At 43.9% G+C, this 15,577-nt stretch overlaps 2 protein-coding genes across 2 annotated transcripts in view; one reads left to right on the top strand and one right to left on the bottom strand.

The window, feature by feature from the left end:
* The first annotated feature begins 412 nt into the window (after nucleotides 1-412).
* LOC119436455 (dnaJ homolog subfamily C member 10-like) lies at nucleotides 413-6,156 on the top strand. Its single transcript, XM_037703309.2, has one exon. The coding sequence runs from the start codon at nucleotides 733-735 to the stop codon at nucleotides 3,076-3,078; it is 2,346 nt and encodes a 781-aa protein (XP_037559237.1). The 5' UTR covers nucleotides 413-732; the 3' UTR covers nucleotides 3,079-6,156.
* The window catches only part of LOC119436456 (ATP-dependent RNA helicase DDX55-like), a 45,422-nt gene continuing 35,997 nt past the window's right edge, over nucleotides 6,153-15,577 (bottom strand). Inside the window, exons 14-16 of the mRNA XM_037703310.2 lie at nucleotides 11,247-11,343; nucleotides 6,351-6,482; nucleotides 6,153-6,289 (exon numbers count right to left, since the gene is read on the bottom strand). Coding sequence (XP_037559238.1) covers nucleotides 6,251-6,289; nucleotides 6,351-6,482; nucleotides 11,247-11,343 — 268 coding nt within the window. The 3' untranslated portion in view covers nucleotides 6,153-6,250. The remainder of the gene's footprint in view (nucleotides 6,290-6,350; nucleotides 6,483-11,246; nucleotides 11,344-15,577) is intronic.

Genomic DNA, 15,577 nt, shown 5'->3' with positions numbered 1-15,577 from the left:
CATTATACCAATGGCCGAAGTTGTGGCGTGAAACAGGTTCTCCATACCGCAAAGTCGTGGGCAAAGTTCCCAGAGTATGCCAATCGCATTAATACAGAATGCAGACAACGCGTCAGAACGGACGCCCCAGCATCCCCACGACAGCGAAAGAGCGAAAACGCTGGCTGGATCATGGGGATCAACTGCTCTTGAGTGTGAAAAGACAATGAATTCAAGACTGGCGCCACGTAAATAGCGCTCACTGAACAGGTTGTATATACTACAGTGTACTAGTATTCTGGTGCACTGTAGTACATACTATCGTTTTACTAAAGTTCGTAGACAGATTGGACGGATGAAGGAAGAAAAGCTGGCGACTACTTCAGCAAAATATGCAGTCCGAAACCAGCCAGGCAACCAACTACGCCGAGCCACGCCAATCCAAATCGTTTTCGTGTCGCGTCCTTGGCGTCGCGTTGAATCGTGGCAGTCGCGTGGGTGTCGTTGGTATCGTACGTAAGCTAAGCTTTTAATTACTCTTGCTTAATTAAGAAAGTTTGCAAGCCCTGACATCAACATTAAGTGTTATTTTGCCTCGAGCAGTACGAATTGGATATGACGTTAAGTCGACTACGATAAAAAGCTTGCGTTCTGTCGCACTTTGTCTAGAGCTACTGAACGCTAGGTTTTGCTCCGAGTCTCGCCGCCTTGTATGTGTCGTGGGAACGGTGACGCGTTGACTAGCTTAATGCAATGAGAGCTGCAACTGTGATCCTCCTCCTCGTCTTATGGCCAGCTGCATTGTGCGACGATTATTACCAACTCCTAGGCATCGAACGTGACGCCGACAGCCGTGACATACGACGGGCCTTCAAGAAGTTAGCTCTGAAGTTTCACCCAGATAAGAACCAAGGAGATCCCGAGGCACATGACAAATTCGTAAATATCAACAAGGCGTATGAAGTTTTGAAGGACCCAGACGTTCGGAAGCGTTACGACACCTACGGAGAAGAAGGATTGGACGGTGACCAGAATGGTTGGGGGCGACAGTATCACAGCTGGAACTACTATTACGAAAAGTTTGGCATTTACGATGACGATCCCGAAGTGGTGACATTGAGCAGAAACGACTTTCAGAGCTCAGTAATTGAGTCGGAGGACCTCTGGTTTGTCAACTATTATTCTCCACAATGTTCCCATTGCCACCACCTTGCTCCGGCCTGGCGTCAGCTGGCCAGAAGTTTCGAAGGAGTTATTAGGATCGGCGCAGTAAATTGCGAAGAAGATTGGCAGTTGTGCAGGCAGGAAGGCATACACTCTTTTCCGTCATTGATCTTCTATCCAGAGAGGGAAAAGTACGCCGGTTCTAGAGACTTGGACGATTTGAAAGATTTTGTGTTGCGTCGGCTTCCTGACCTCGACGTTGATATATCAGAGACTGGCCTCTTACAGGCAGAAGCCAGCTCACTGCTTAGATCAGTGGTAGTTGCTTCCTGTACTAATGCCGACACGTGTTTAGTAAAAGAAGAGCTCAAGAAGTTGGCTGTTGCACTTAATGGCCTTGCTTATGTCTCCCTGCTTGATTGCAGCAAAGAAGCAACACTGTGCAAAAAGTTAAGAATTAGTGATGGAGTGTACTTCTTTGAAGCAGCAACCAGCCAGGTTAAAAAACCTCAAGAGCTAGAGGGGAGCGATGCCTCTGAATTGCGGAAAGCCATTCTGAAAGAGCTTCCTAGTTTTGAGCCAATAACATCGGAGCTCTTCAGTGGCCTGGTTCAGCAGCTAGATGGCAGTGATGAGTCGGAACCATGGCTTCTGCATTTCTCTAAGAGCAAACAGCCCGACACAGCTGCAGAGCTAGAGTTGAAACACATAAGAGGTTACATTCAGTCGGTGCGTCTGGGCTCTGTTGACTGCAGCCAAGAGGTAGATGTTTGTGCACAGTTTTCAGTGACAAAATCTCCTTCCTTCATCCTCCTGCGATCAAGTGGTGAATACGAAGTGTATCATGGTCGTGTTAATGCACGAGATTTGGCTTCATTTGCAAAGGAAAGTGCAGGAAGCCGCTTGCAGACTGTAACAGCTGCAACCTTTGATAAAAAGGTGTCGCAGAGCAAAACCACATGGTTGGTTGACTTTTTTGCACCTTGGTGTCCACCATGCATGCGCACACTTCCTGAGCTGCGAAAAGTGTCCCGCTCTTTCGAGGACATAATGTTTGGCGTTGTTGATTGCACCTCGGATGCTCCACTGTGCCAAAGCAATGGGATCAGCTCGTATCCAAACCTCGTTTTATTCCATAATGGTTCAACCACATCTCTCAGTGGCTACAGGACAGCTGTAGAAATCAGGGAATTCATTGAAATATCACTTGATCCTAAAGTGATAACACTCCACCCTGAAACATTTAAAGAACTGGTAGAAGACAAAAGTGAAGACGACGTTTGGGCCATAGACTTTTTTGCTCCTTGGTGTGGGCATTGTAAGAAACTGGCACCAGAGTGGAACAAGTTTGCCAAGATGGTGGCTGATGAGCCAAACATAAATGTTGGCCAACTTGACTGTGACGCCCATAGACAATTCTGTGCCGAGCATGGTGTGCGCTCATATCCCCACCTTCGTATCTATCCTCGTGGACATTTCAGCAGTCGCCACTACTCAACGTTCAACGGCTGGTCAAGAGATGCAGTATCTTTCAAGGACTGGGCATTACATTTCCTTCCTAGCAGTGTTGAAGAACTTGATCATCACCGTTTTTATAAGGATGTTCTTGGTGACACTGCACCATGGCTTGTAGACTTTTATGCTCCATGGTGTGGCCACTGTGTGTCATTCAGGCCTGTGTTTGAATCAGTTGCAAAAAAATTTGAAGGAAGAGTAAAATTTGGTGCAGTCAACTGTGAGGAGCACTGGCATGCTTGTGATGCAGCACAAGTGCATCGTTATCCCACTGTTATGTTCTTCGTTGGTAAGACTACTAAGCTTCAGTCTGCAGTTGGTAACATAATTCATGACCACAGAGAGGCTGATTTGGTGAACACATTGGAATTATTTCTCAAACAAAAATCTAGGTCTAAAAGAATTGATGATGAACTGTAAAATGAAACCTTTTGCTTACTAGCTGACAGGAGCGTATGTTCTCTCTGAGGTCATATAATTCCACTGCTGTGCACAAATTTTGCTTCTTTAGGAATGTTGGCCTTGCTACATGTCAAAGCAGCATGTGTTCTAAACGTTTTTAGTAACTGATCATGCTTTCATTGAAAGATTTGCCTAGTCATTTTTGAAGCACGCAGTGCAAGGAAAGGCAAAGCAGTGATATCTCATCATTTTTATGCTTGAATGCCAAAAGTTCAGAGCAGTCTTAAACTAAGTTGCACAAGGAACTGGGTCAATAGTGCAGTGCACAACCCCTTCAGTCACAGTATAGACATTTGTGTACGCAAATTGTTTTTGCCAGTTCCATGCAGGGGTGCAAAGGGAAAAGCCACAAACATTGTCCTGTTGCATGTAAATGGGCTCTTTCCCTTGCCTAGTGTGGCGCCATTTCACTTCAGTGTGCAGAGTATTGCCGCACATGACAACTTTACTGAAAGCACTACCATGTTAGACAAAAAGGTTAGCATTTGTGTTCCATGAGCACTGGAAGATTGTTTCTCCTTTCTTATAAAGCCTGAAGCTGGCAATTATGCATAAGTTTTGAGCAAGTGATTCATTTCTTTTCATTAAAAAAACAAAAAGACTGCACACTGAATTGAGATTGGATTACTATGTGTGCTCACAACAAATTATGCAAGTGATTGTTCTGCTGCCTTAAAATATGTTATTCACAGCATTCAAAATATCTCCTGCTCCCTTTTAATAACCTTTGAGGAAGGGTCCTGAATGATGGGGAAAACATCCAACCTTTGAAACTGATAGTGTAGAACATAAATTTTAGATATCTCTTGTCAAATTTATACAACTCTGTTGTAAGATGGTTGTACAGGCAGTTGGTATTAATGGTAGACATACTTGAGTGACTGCTTCCAGTTCTACTAAGCATTTCAAACTGCATTTGCGTTCCTGTGCAACAGCTGCTGCTGCAACCTTGCAGTCCTACAGGCTCTTGTGTTCATTGTATTGTAGTTATCATAACTCACTTACTAGATGATTATGCTAAAGTTGGAAACTGAAATTTAAATGAGCATGTTTCAAATAATTCAATGAAAAGATATTAGGTGAGCACCAGGATTTTCTGCTTTTTAAATGAGCAACCTTTACGTGGGAGCTAAGTGGACTTTGGCCTATTGACAAGCCTTTTCAAAGAAGCTTAAGATATGAAAGTCAGCTTTGTTTTTTCTTCTTCTTTAATATCAGCAGTATTATAAGTCCTAAATTGTCTGAGGGCTGCAAACACTTTTGTGTGCACTTTGTGAAGAAACTGTGGCCAAACATGTCCAAATTTTATGCTGCCTGTTACTTTAAGCCAGTAACTGACAAATGCTGCAAGAGCTTCTCTGCTCATATAGCTGTGAACAATAGGTGAGGTGGTACTTGCTTACAATTGTTTCATGTTCTATGGGCACATATGTACAGTCAGCCACAAAAATTTATGGGACATGGGTTCCATGAGAAGTATGCATTTCTGCTCGTTAAGGCTTCGATCAGTCTGTAAGTCGCAGAAACTACTATAGGTTGAAACTTTTAATTCGAGGCCATGTGCAGAGGCTTTGCGAGAATTCAGCTTTTCCACAAACCCCGGCTTGTAAACTTTTGTGGCTGACTGCACTTTTCATTGTGTTACCACCAGCAACTTGCTTCCCGATAGCTCTGCAGATACAGGTCCTTGCCATTTCCTATTGTTAACACTTGTCATTTTGCTCACTGGTATGCTTATATGTGCTCAAATTTATTTGATAAGCTCCCCACTCTTGTATTTTATTGGAGGTGCTTTTGCATGAAACTGTACTCTATTCAGGCAGCAAACCAAACCTTGCTTGTTCCTGTCATTTTAAAGAACGCACACTAGTGTCTTTATGGTAACCTGCATATCGTTGTTACAGCATTGTGCAATGCATTGATTTTGGAATGGTTATTTATTTTCTCACTTTTGAAGGATTGGGGGGGGGGGGGGGGGCATGCTAGAAGGTCCACAGGCCACATAAGTTCACAAAACAGGAGCTTGACAAAACTTGTCTTGCAGCATGAAACAAGGAGTGCAACTCTGCACTTGTGGAACTACCACGACACACCTCACCACTCTGGGCTATGCATGTTGGCAGCACGGAAACTTGGTTCATTCACAGCTCTGACATTCCGAAATGAGTGCACATTTTATTTCAGTTTAGCTATCTATAGTCAATGCCAGGTCAAGAACACTGCTGCAAGTGTCCTAATTATGTAAAGAATTACCTAACCTATAGCACGCCCACCCCCTCCTTATCCTTTGTATCCATATCCCTGCCTTTCGATGAGCCCTTTTGGGGGAGCTCTTTATCAGGTATGAGTGATGGGATCAGTTGGTCCACTCATCCTTTCTTGGTACATCTGGACAGTCGCACATCCACACATAAAGGAGATTGGGTGGGGGAAGGGGACGAAGGAGCTGTTGGCATGGAGGCCCTTAGTGCACAAGGTCAGTGAAATACTTCCAATCTGCTTTTCAAATGACCTATTTGTGTTTCATCCCCAGACTTATGAATATTTTGGTTGTTCATGTATGCAGTGAACACCTGCATGACTTATAGTTCAAATAGTTCCCCTGCACCCTTTGGTGCAGGGGAACTATTTCTTGGAAGCGCAAAGGGATAAACGGCAGGCACATCATGCTTTTTTTTGGAAGGAGCCTCTCCTGCATTCTTGACTTGTTGCCGACTATAAGGACCACTGTTCTTGTCATTCTTTTATGTTGTGTACTATCATGGCTTTAAATGTTCAGTTATACATTTCATGCAGATTTAACTATTTTGTACATTTTTTATGCACCATTTTACATGATTACGTGTATCTTGCTATTTTACACTGATGCTCTGCTGATGCTTTACACTCTGCTGGTTTACAGTGATGCTCACAAGAATTTTTTTTACACCAGTTTATGTGTATCCTGTTTACACATTCTTTTGCATTTATAATTGCTGGCATGTGGACTAGAATTCAAGACTAACTATAAGTGGAAATAAATTCTCGTCGTGGTCATTCTTGCATTTATTTCGCACACAAAACGATGTGAAAGTGCTCATATCTTGTTGCAGCACACAGACTGTGCTAAGTGGCTCAAGGATGGATTTGCCTAGATTAGAAATGCTTCATCAAACTCTTCTTTTGAGATCTGAAAAACATGACGTGAATAAATATCAGGACTAATAATGCAAATTACCATTTTGGCTTACCTTATTCTGCTTGAGCTTTTTTAACAACCTTGCATCTGAAGCCAAGTCATCCCACTCTTCATTCTCATAGTCTTCTTTCGTCTTTCGCTTCTTGCCTTGTCTCTGCTTTTGTCTGCTTTTTACAAATGAGCCCTAGACAGCAATAATACATGTTTGGCTTGCGCATGACATGAGCCCCTCCATAAAAAAAGAAAAAAATCTCAACCAATGACAATAGCCACTTAGTATTTAACACGGCTTGCGACCCATGAAGAAAGTGCAAGAATTTACACCCCATACCTAGGCAACCTGTGGTTTGCAGATCATATTCACTTGCAATTACTGCAGGCCTGAACCCAGCAAAATATAAGTTTTATTTTACAAATAATATGCACGGAAATAGTTTTAAATTAAACACTCTATAGCCTGGTGAGAGAAGAAGGGTTCACAATTGGTAATTCGCTTACGGAAGCAGTAAATGAGTGCATTTATTAGACAGTGCAGAATAAAATTACCAGATTTATTTGATTATAAGGAGAGAGTGCAGTTGGGGGACCTGAGAAAATGAACTAGAGTATGCACTCTAATATAAGGCGATAAGAAGCCGCCGACGGATTATTCAGACTTGCCGGGCAATGCATAAAATACTGAATAATCGGTACGGGTTATATGCAAATTTTTCATTGAGGTACGACTTAACGACAGTGCGGCGTTTGCCTCATGTGACTTCATGGCAGCGTGAACCATGCTGCCGTAAAGCCACATCAAAAGGCGAACATCGTGCTGCCGTGAAGTCGTACCTCAAGGAGAAATTTGCGTACCACCCACACCACACCTTTACTGTTAAATTTATAAATGCTCAGTGCAGGTTATATGTGCAAAAATACGGTACTGCCTCACCTGCCAAGGTTCATTAGTTGCTTCAATTTGCACTGTCATCTAAAATGTGGATCGTTGGAAATGTGGCGCTGCTGCCGCCATATTGAAACAGTATCTGACTTTATCAACCTCACATATAAGGCAGGGGGTGACTTTGAGGCTAAGGGTTCTGGGAAAAAACTTCGCTGTATATTCGAATAAATACGATAATTGATTTAACTACATTGGGAAAACACGCTTCAGACACTAGCAGCAGCTTACTAATATCATGAAAAGTATGCAATTGTTGCATTCTGCTGTAACTAAGCTTAGGAGCCAAATCTAGGAGGCTTAAAAGGGAACTCGAAAGGAAGCCAAGGCCACCAGGTAATGTTCCTTAAAAGTACATTTACGTGTACAGCATAAAGTGCCAATGATACTGCATCATTTTTATCCTAGTGCAATGTACCATAGTTGCCAGCCTATGAGAAGAATATACGGGATCTGAAGAAAGTTGAGAAAGCTATATGAAGCTGTAGAAACTGAAGTTGGATGTTAGAATTTTTACGTAAAAGCAATGCAGGAAATACCTAATCTGTTAAATTTTCTCGCACAGCTACAATACAAGACGTAAGAAACTTGACAAGAAGCTCACAAAAACATGAAAGTACTAGAATCTGCCTTTATCATTTTCCAATGCTGTCCCCTGTCGCAAATCTCTGGAAACATGTTAGAATGGTGCCAGTAATTTCACCTGGTGCTGTTGATGTGCATGCACCGAGTGTGCATCATTTGTGCATTTGTCGGATTAGATTGTCGAATTTGTTTAGTTATTAATAGCCTCTCTCACACAACATGCCTTTCCCGGAGGCTATCTAGCTCTCACCGATGGTTGGATGAGAAGTCTTTGGTGCGGCCCTGTGCGAACGGAGCGCACCAAGTACCTGCAGTTCCCAGGCATGGTTGCAGCCTCTAGCTAAGGAAGGGCTGATGCTTCAAGGAAGAAGGCTATGTCCTCAACATGACGTACACATTCCGAATCGCATGGATATCCTTCCATAACCTCTGCAACTGGCGTGTGGGCTCCATGTGTGCTGCCTGGTCTCGGAGGCTACCACCTTGCCAAATTACTCCCAACCTACGACCCCTTCCTAATCCTACCCTAAACCAGAGGGAGGTAGCACAGTCCAGCCAGAGCTTGAAAGACCAGCTACAACTGGTGTAGTGGGCGCCACGGGTGGTGACCACTGCTGGACTTCTGGACTGAGGAGTCTACTTGCCAGTGGGTGAAGAAGCAAGACCAGCTTTCTCCACCCGATCCCTTACCCCTTAAGGCTGTAATAGTTTTGTACTACTACAAATGCTCCACAACTTCTCCATTAGAGTCGCGTGCATGTGCAAGTCATGTCATGTTAAAGATGGATTAGGATTGCTAGCCACTGTCATTTATAAATTTATCAGACACTCAATTCTTATGCGGTGGGTACTGCAGGCTTTGCTGCACAGATGTATGAAAAAAAAAAATGGTGATAGAGTACTTACAAATTAGCTTTAGGTTATATGATGCCATTACAAAATTAAGACAATTAGTGCCCAAGGCATGTGCATACCAGTTCACTAGGAATTGCAAGATTAGCACTGTTTTTGAGATGTCTCTTGGCAAAATATGAAAGCCAAAGCCTTGTTATGGCATATGTGACATAAGTTGACACATAGCATAGGTGACATATGTCTATAAAATGATCTCAGTTTTAGAATTTACAATTAACAGACATGCGGCCACTGGCTGGTGTTAATTCCATGACTCTAACAGGTGTCCAGATCTTTCTGAATATATACATAGTTAATTATTCAGCTAATTAGTGTTAAATGCTACATGTTTCTGTAGCAATCACCTTTTTATCTCAACCATATCTACAAAAACTTGTTTTTTTGCCTCTGCAGAAGTATGCAGTATTTTTGGTTTCATAATAGCCCCGAGATTATTTTCATTTCAGCAGTGACATTGACGATTTAAAAGCTAAGAGCTGCTGAGCTGGGCAATATAATATGTTGTCTGCCAAAACCTGCATTGCTTTCTTATGCTATCATAGCAATGGCAGTAGCAACCTAGAATGTTGTAGCCCTAACAAAGTCTGCCAGAACATTGGGTATATGATTGGGGATAAATTAAAAGCAGCAGTAGGCATGAAAGGAAGTGAACCATGTGTCAGAGCCTGGTGCATGATTTTGCTGGCCATATGCTTTGTATGTGGTCAGAAAGTCGCATTTATTTCCAGTTTCTCGGTTTTTCTAGCACGTCATCACCGTCTTCACTAGTAGTCAGTGCTGACAATGCCAGGATACTTAATTTCAAGAAAATTCACAGATGGAAAACTCAGGAATTTTACAGCAAAGATTTGTTAACACGTGTTTTTTTTGAGTTTTCCGTGCATGTATAACAAATATTGCCAAGTACACTGTCTGTAGGAGTGTGCAGAATGTGAGAATGCAGGTGCATTTGCCAGCAAAGTCATTTGTAAATATTTTGAGCTTTAACTGAAATATTCTGACAAGGACGTACAGAAAGGCAGATTGGCAATGGTAATTTAATTTGGCCAGGTTGTTGTACCCTTGAAATACATTCTCATTTTCCCTGGCCAAGTGAGCTCGTCCAAATGAAAGCATTATCGTTACACAGCTGGTCTTTACAACGATTTTAACACAGAGAGAATGGAGCCTACAGGAGAGAGTGGGAAGGGGGGGAAAAAAACCTACAGTGGAATCTCGTTGATACGGTGTTCATGAGAACTGGAAAATAAAGCGTATCATCTGAAAATCGTATCATCCAACATATTATCTAACCAAACGGTATTATCGGGAAAAGAGAAAAAAAAAAGTATCATCCCGAAAAATGTATTATGCAAAATCATATCAATGAGGGGTTCCACTGTATTAAGGCCCTACACTCCATCTCACAAGCTGGTTGCAGCACTGCCGAAGGTATGAGGCATACACAGGCAGTATCCTTGTGCAGTGGTATATAGTTCCAGGCGTAACTGGCTGATTATTCGCTACACTATAGAGTTTTATTTTTGGTTGCTGCACGACGCTACAAATGGTGCAGCGATATGTGACATGTTAGGACCTTTGCACATGCTTGTCGTATACCGAGAATTATCGTGTCAGTTACCGCCGGTAACCGTAATAGCCACCCTAACCGTAGCAACATGGCAACGCCCATACAGCGCCAACCATCTGCTTCGATCTGAATTCGCGCTTGTTACTGGATCTCCACCCTGTCAGCAAGAAACAAGCGGCAAAATCCATCATTGCTATGTCTCATCTCAAGCTGAGGTCAAATCATTAGGTATGTTTTGTCGTAATTTTTGAGATCGGCTGTTTGTTTTCACGCTGCTAGGACTACAGACACGGCGCCGAGCCACAAAACTAGTTTGACTTCTAGTTAGCAGATGGTGCCACAACATTAGCATTGGTGATGCGTTGACGAAGGGGAATGCTATAAAGGCCTTATTTTTCACTGCATCATTAATTTACTACCCCGCTCCAGCATGGTACGTGATGACGACAGCAAGCAAATGCCAAGTAGATGCCGAGCAGACGCTGTGGTGCAGGTGAACATTTGTAAGGGCATTCACCCGTACTACTTGCTAAGGAGGGCTGCAAGGGAACTGCAGGGAAAGTGTGCAGGTAAAGCGAAACCCTGCTGTCGCATGCATGTAAACGCAGCTTTGGTTACAGCGTCAAACCATTTTTTGTGTCAATCCACCAGCCATGGAGCATGTAACTGGATGACAAGCAGACACGGAGCAGACGACGTGGTGCGGATGAGCACATCTCGAGGAGCATTCAGCCCTCCTACTGGCTTAAGAATTTGTGTAGCTTCCACAGTGCTGCAACAAGTTTGTGAGATGGAGTATAGTTTCACTAACATTCAAAGAGGAATATTGCAAAGGGAGTGAAATTAAAGACGTATAAATGATTTTTTCAAGAATTCAGACGGATGCCAAAGAACAGGAAATGAATGCTCATTCCAATCTTTGGACAGTAATTCATTACCTTCTTTGTAATCACCTTGAGATCTTCGGTATTAGCACTGGTACCTTCCTGTGCATTCTTCAAATTTGCTTGCCTCTGTTTTTCTCTTGATTTTTCTCTAAGAAGAAAATGAAAATACTATAACTAAATGACAGTAAATGTGTGCATATATATTTGGAGTTTTATGGCTCAACAGCAATAAGACCCCCCAAGACTCCACTATATGTAGAACATTAAACCAATCTACAATGTTAGATTACCCTTTTAGGAAGTTTACAAGGTATGTCTTGTGCCATGAGGAGACTTAGGTGCAGAGAATATCACAAGGAAAGTGACCCCACAATACTTCTGCAATTTAAATCATCCATGACAAACATGTTTTTGTGTATGTATCCTCAGAGGCCAGGCTGGCAATCTATGAGACCATGCTCTGCTAGGCAATACTGCTGGCTTCAAGTCAGTGGCGTGCACAGACAGGGTGCCACAACCCCGTGAATAAGGCCAGTACAGCAGTGTGAACAGGTAGCATCAGGGTGTGTTCAGATAAAGACAGACTTAGGGGGGTCCCAACGATTGTTTGCTTTCAGCAAAAATTTGCTGTGAGGTGGGAAAATGTCCCCATGGAAAAGAATCAACCTTCATTTTGTGAGACGCAGCGCAGATTTCCCCCCCAAAAAAAAGACTGTGGTTCACTAAGGTTGAGAAGAGCATTTTCCCGACTTGCAGATTTTACAACTTTGAAGACCCATCACTCAATAACTGAAACATTGCACACCACCAAATTTTCTTTCATAATTCCAGTATACCATTAACGCTACTGCTTCAAGAAAATTTATACTTATGTCGGCCACAGACAATTACCGAATTTTGCTTTCCGAGCACGCGCCTCTGACTAACCCCGAAATCAGTGGCTGTATCACACCCCTGTATGGTCGCCCCTATGATCTATGAAGTTCTAAAAGAAAATTAAATTCAGGGGTTTTACATGCCAAAATCAAGATTTTATTATGAGGCAGACCGTAGTAAGAAACTCCGGATAAATTTAGACCACTTGTAGTTCTTTAATGTGCACCCAATACACAGTACACTGGCATTTTTGCATTTCAACCCCCACCAAAATGCAGCCGTGGCGGCCGGGATTCGATTCCGTGCCCTCGGGCTTAGTAGTGCAACTCCACAGCCACTACGTCACCACGGCAGGTGCTCTGTAGCTCTAATAATAAAATGAAAATTAAATTCATACTGCATTCTGAGCTTGTTCTTGTAGTAAAGAAAAGTGACTCAGATTGTGTCTGTTTAGCCTCTGCTGAGCCACGAAATGAACTGAACTTGGGTTTGCAGGACTCCTGTATCCATATTTTCCCTACAGTACGTTGGGGTAGCAAGTATGTGAGAGCGCGCACAGTGAGCTGTTTAAGGCTGGTCTGGGGAAACTATTGACACAACTCTCTAATTACACTTGCTACCTGAAATGTTCCACATATGTAAGACAGTCGCAAAAGGAGTCCTGAATATTTTTCATTATCACTGAACTTTTTATATTAGGCAGAAAAACTCTTCCACAAAGCGCTCTTATGGTTTTGTCTTGGTTCTTGCACAGCAAGCATAGCGGTCATACGAACCTCTCCCAAACAACGCACCCCTAGAAAGCCGGACGCCTGGCCGGGGGAGTGCTTGTACCCATCTTATTAACCGGTGGGTGTCCGGCGGTGGGGATCGAACCACACACCTACCGCAGCCGAGCTGGGCGTCCTACTCACTCGGCCATGGCTGCAGTCTTCCACAAAGCGGAACCGAGACTACTTTTCCAACGTACATCATCGTTTCCGTTTCACAAAACTTCACCGAGACAAGCAGCAAAAAATCTCATTACTGAGTCGCAACATGTTACATTTTAGAAAGCGCATGGTATAGAGAATACAGTTTACTACAAATTCAACATTTTACTCTACATCTATACAACCTCTCTCACGGAAGGTAAATGGAGTTTAATCAGTTGCAGCACGGCATGGACAAAAATGCGAATTTTCCTTATTAAAAGACTAGAAAAAAAGCAGAGCTTATGGGACATTGTTATGCCCCCCCTTTTTTTTAAGATGAAGTGGTTCTTTGTTTGGCTACAGGGCATGACAAAAATGCTTGCGAAGGTGTCGGTGAACTTGTCAAACACCAAGCCACACTACAAAACCTGCGATCACCAGCCACCGAGGCCATTGAATGTCCAAGTGATCTTTTGAACATTGTACTTGGTAAACTGAAGAACATTTGCTTACTCCACTTTGACAAGGACGAAGTAAAAGCCTTCAAAGAACAAAATAAAGAAGAATGGAAAGGTGTCAGGTGGGTGCAAGGAATTCAGTCATTTCATATGTGCAAGAACGTAAAATCTGATCAAAGAAATTCCTTGTACATTGCAGAGTGTGCAAGCGGCAGCACCTGCATATTGCGTGGCTGAGTGCGAACCCTATCTTGAAAGCCATCTGCAGTGGGTACAGAGTTTAGGTGCACCGAGGGCTGATAGCTCCTTGCATTGTGTTCTCGCCGCTTAGTTCACGTTGAACCTAGAGGCAGCATGAAGGGCAATTCGCTCACTGCTGCTGCTGCTCTTCCTCAAGCCAGCATTTTGACAGCGAGTGTCCGCGCTCATCAAGTGAGATGTGCTCATGTTTGCCTGTGCATGCATGACACCATGCTTGTTAATTTAGTTAGTAAATGAATGTTTACAAGTTTATGCAGCTGATAAAACTACTATCCTTACTTCCTATAGCTGTCTAATAATTTGCTATCGCAACCGATGCTTCGTGTTTCGTGCGAAACCGCAAACCTTTCTTATGTGTGAAACAGATACAAAGACGTATGTTGGAAAAGTAGTCTCGGCTCCGCTGTGTGGAAGTGTTCTTCTGCCAAATGTAACGAACTTAATAAGACCGAAAAATATTCGCAACACCTTTTGTGACTTTCTTATCCAAACACAACCAGCCGACTTGTCCACTGCAGTAGGGTCATCGCACTTTCTCACTAGGCTGGCGTGCTTGCTACCTCTTCTGGTGCAATAATGCAATAAGCAATAATGCAATAAGACCAACCTTACTGCTCTGCCTTACCTAGAACAAGAGTTGCGAAACTTCAAAGTTAGTCACCAGAAAAACACGTATTTGAGTTTCAAGTTCAATACCTCGCAACTCATGTTCTAGGTAAAGCAAAGCAATAAGGTTGGTCTTAGTGCATTCCTTGAATCATATACAGTGTAGACTGCTTATAACGTAAGTCGCCGGAGTCTCGAATATCCGCACTATAAGCGGTACCGCACTATAACCAAAGCAACAATTTTCAAGGCCCGCATATATGCAAAACATGTGCACCGAGCCGCCACGCATATGCGACAGTCGAGGAATGCGGCTAGAACGTTTGCATTCGATTTACAGTCGAATCTTGGTAATTCAAACCAAATCACGCGGCGGCGCCTCTGACTGGCATTGCTCCGGCATCACCATAGAGTAAAAGCTTGAAGAGACCCCCCAATGTCGCGCGCGAATGAAAAAAAAAAAAAAACGTGGCGAAAATTTAACCCTCTCTCAAATGGCAAGGTCGCCGATTCTGCGTTGCGCCGGAACATGCGTGTACGTGCCGACGTCTCAGCCACGCTACCGTAGCCACGTGTAGAAAATGACAGTGAACCCTTCTTTCTCCTTTATGCTTCCTTGCACGCTGCGGCTACAGCGCAGAGGGGAGCAGCGGCGCTGTCCTAGGCCGGCCAACGAAACTGCCCACGCCGGCAAACGCCCGCTTCCCGATAACGGCAGAAAACGAAACTTCAGCGAGCTGGCGCCGGGCCGGCTGGAGCGGCGGCGCATGCACGGCGGCGGGCGCGGACGGTGACAGTCGAAAGTGAGGGAGCTACGAGAGAGGGCGAGGGGAGCCACCGAAGCGGCGGAGTTGCCGAGGACGAAATCTGCTACCCTGCCACCCTCCTCCCTAACATTCCACGGTCTCCGCGTGCGCCCTTCGCCGTGATGGGCCGGCGCCGCCCGCTCCTTGGAAGTTTCGTTTACTGCCGTTATCGTGAAGCGAGCGTTGGCAGTTTCGAGGTGCTCGCTCGCTATGCGCGCCGTGATATTTCACGACTCGCACTCAAGATTCTGGTTTCAGCCTCACTGGCTGTTCGTTTGCACCACGTGCCCTTCTCCTCCACTTTGTCTCTCTTTCTTCCTCGAGCACTCCTTGGGGCGCCCGTTTGAGGGGAGCATTCGCCGTCTCCGCTGACTTCCGTACTCCCAGGCAGCCGCACTGTAACCGGTATTTCGTTTCCCGCAACTGCACTATAAGCGATACGTGTATACATGGAGTGCTAT

Source organism: Dermacentor silvarum, chromosome 1, assembly GCF_013339745.2.
Source record: "Dermacentor silvarum isolate Dsil-2018 chromosome 1, BIME_Dsil_1.4, whole genome shotgun sequence".
NCBI classification, from domain to species: domain Eukaryota; kingdom Metazoa; phylum Arthropoda; class Arachnida; order Ixodida; family Ixodidae; genus Dermacentor; species Dermacentor silvarum.
The sequence above is the reverse complement of the archived record's forward strand: the minus strand, read 5'-3'. Positions and strand labels throughout refer to the sequence as shown.

Coding starts and splice junctions, on each gene's coding strand:
- LOC119436455 (XM_037703309.2), top strand. CDS start 733: ATGAGAGCTGCAACTGTGATCCTCCTCCTCGTCTTATGGCCAGCTGCA.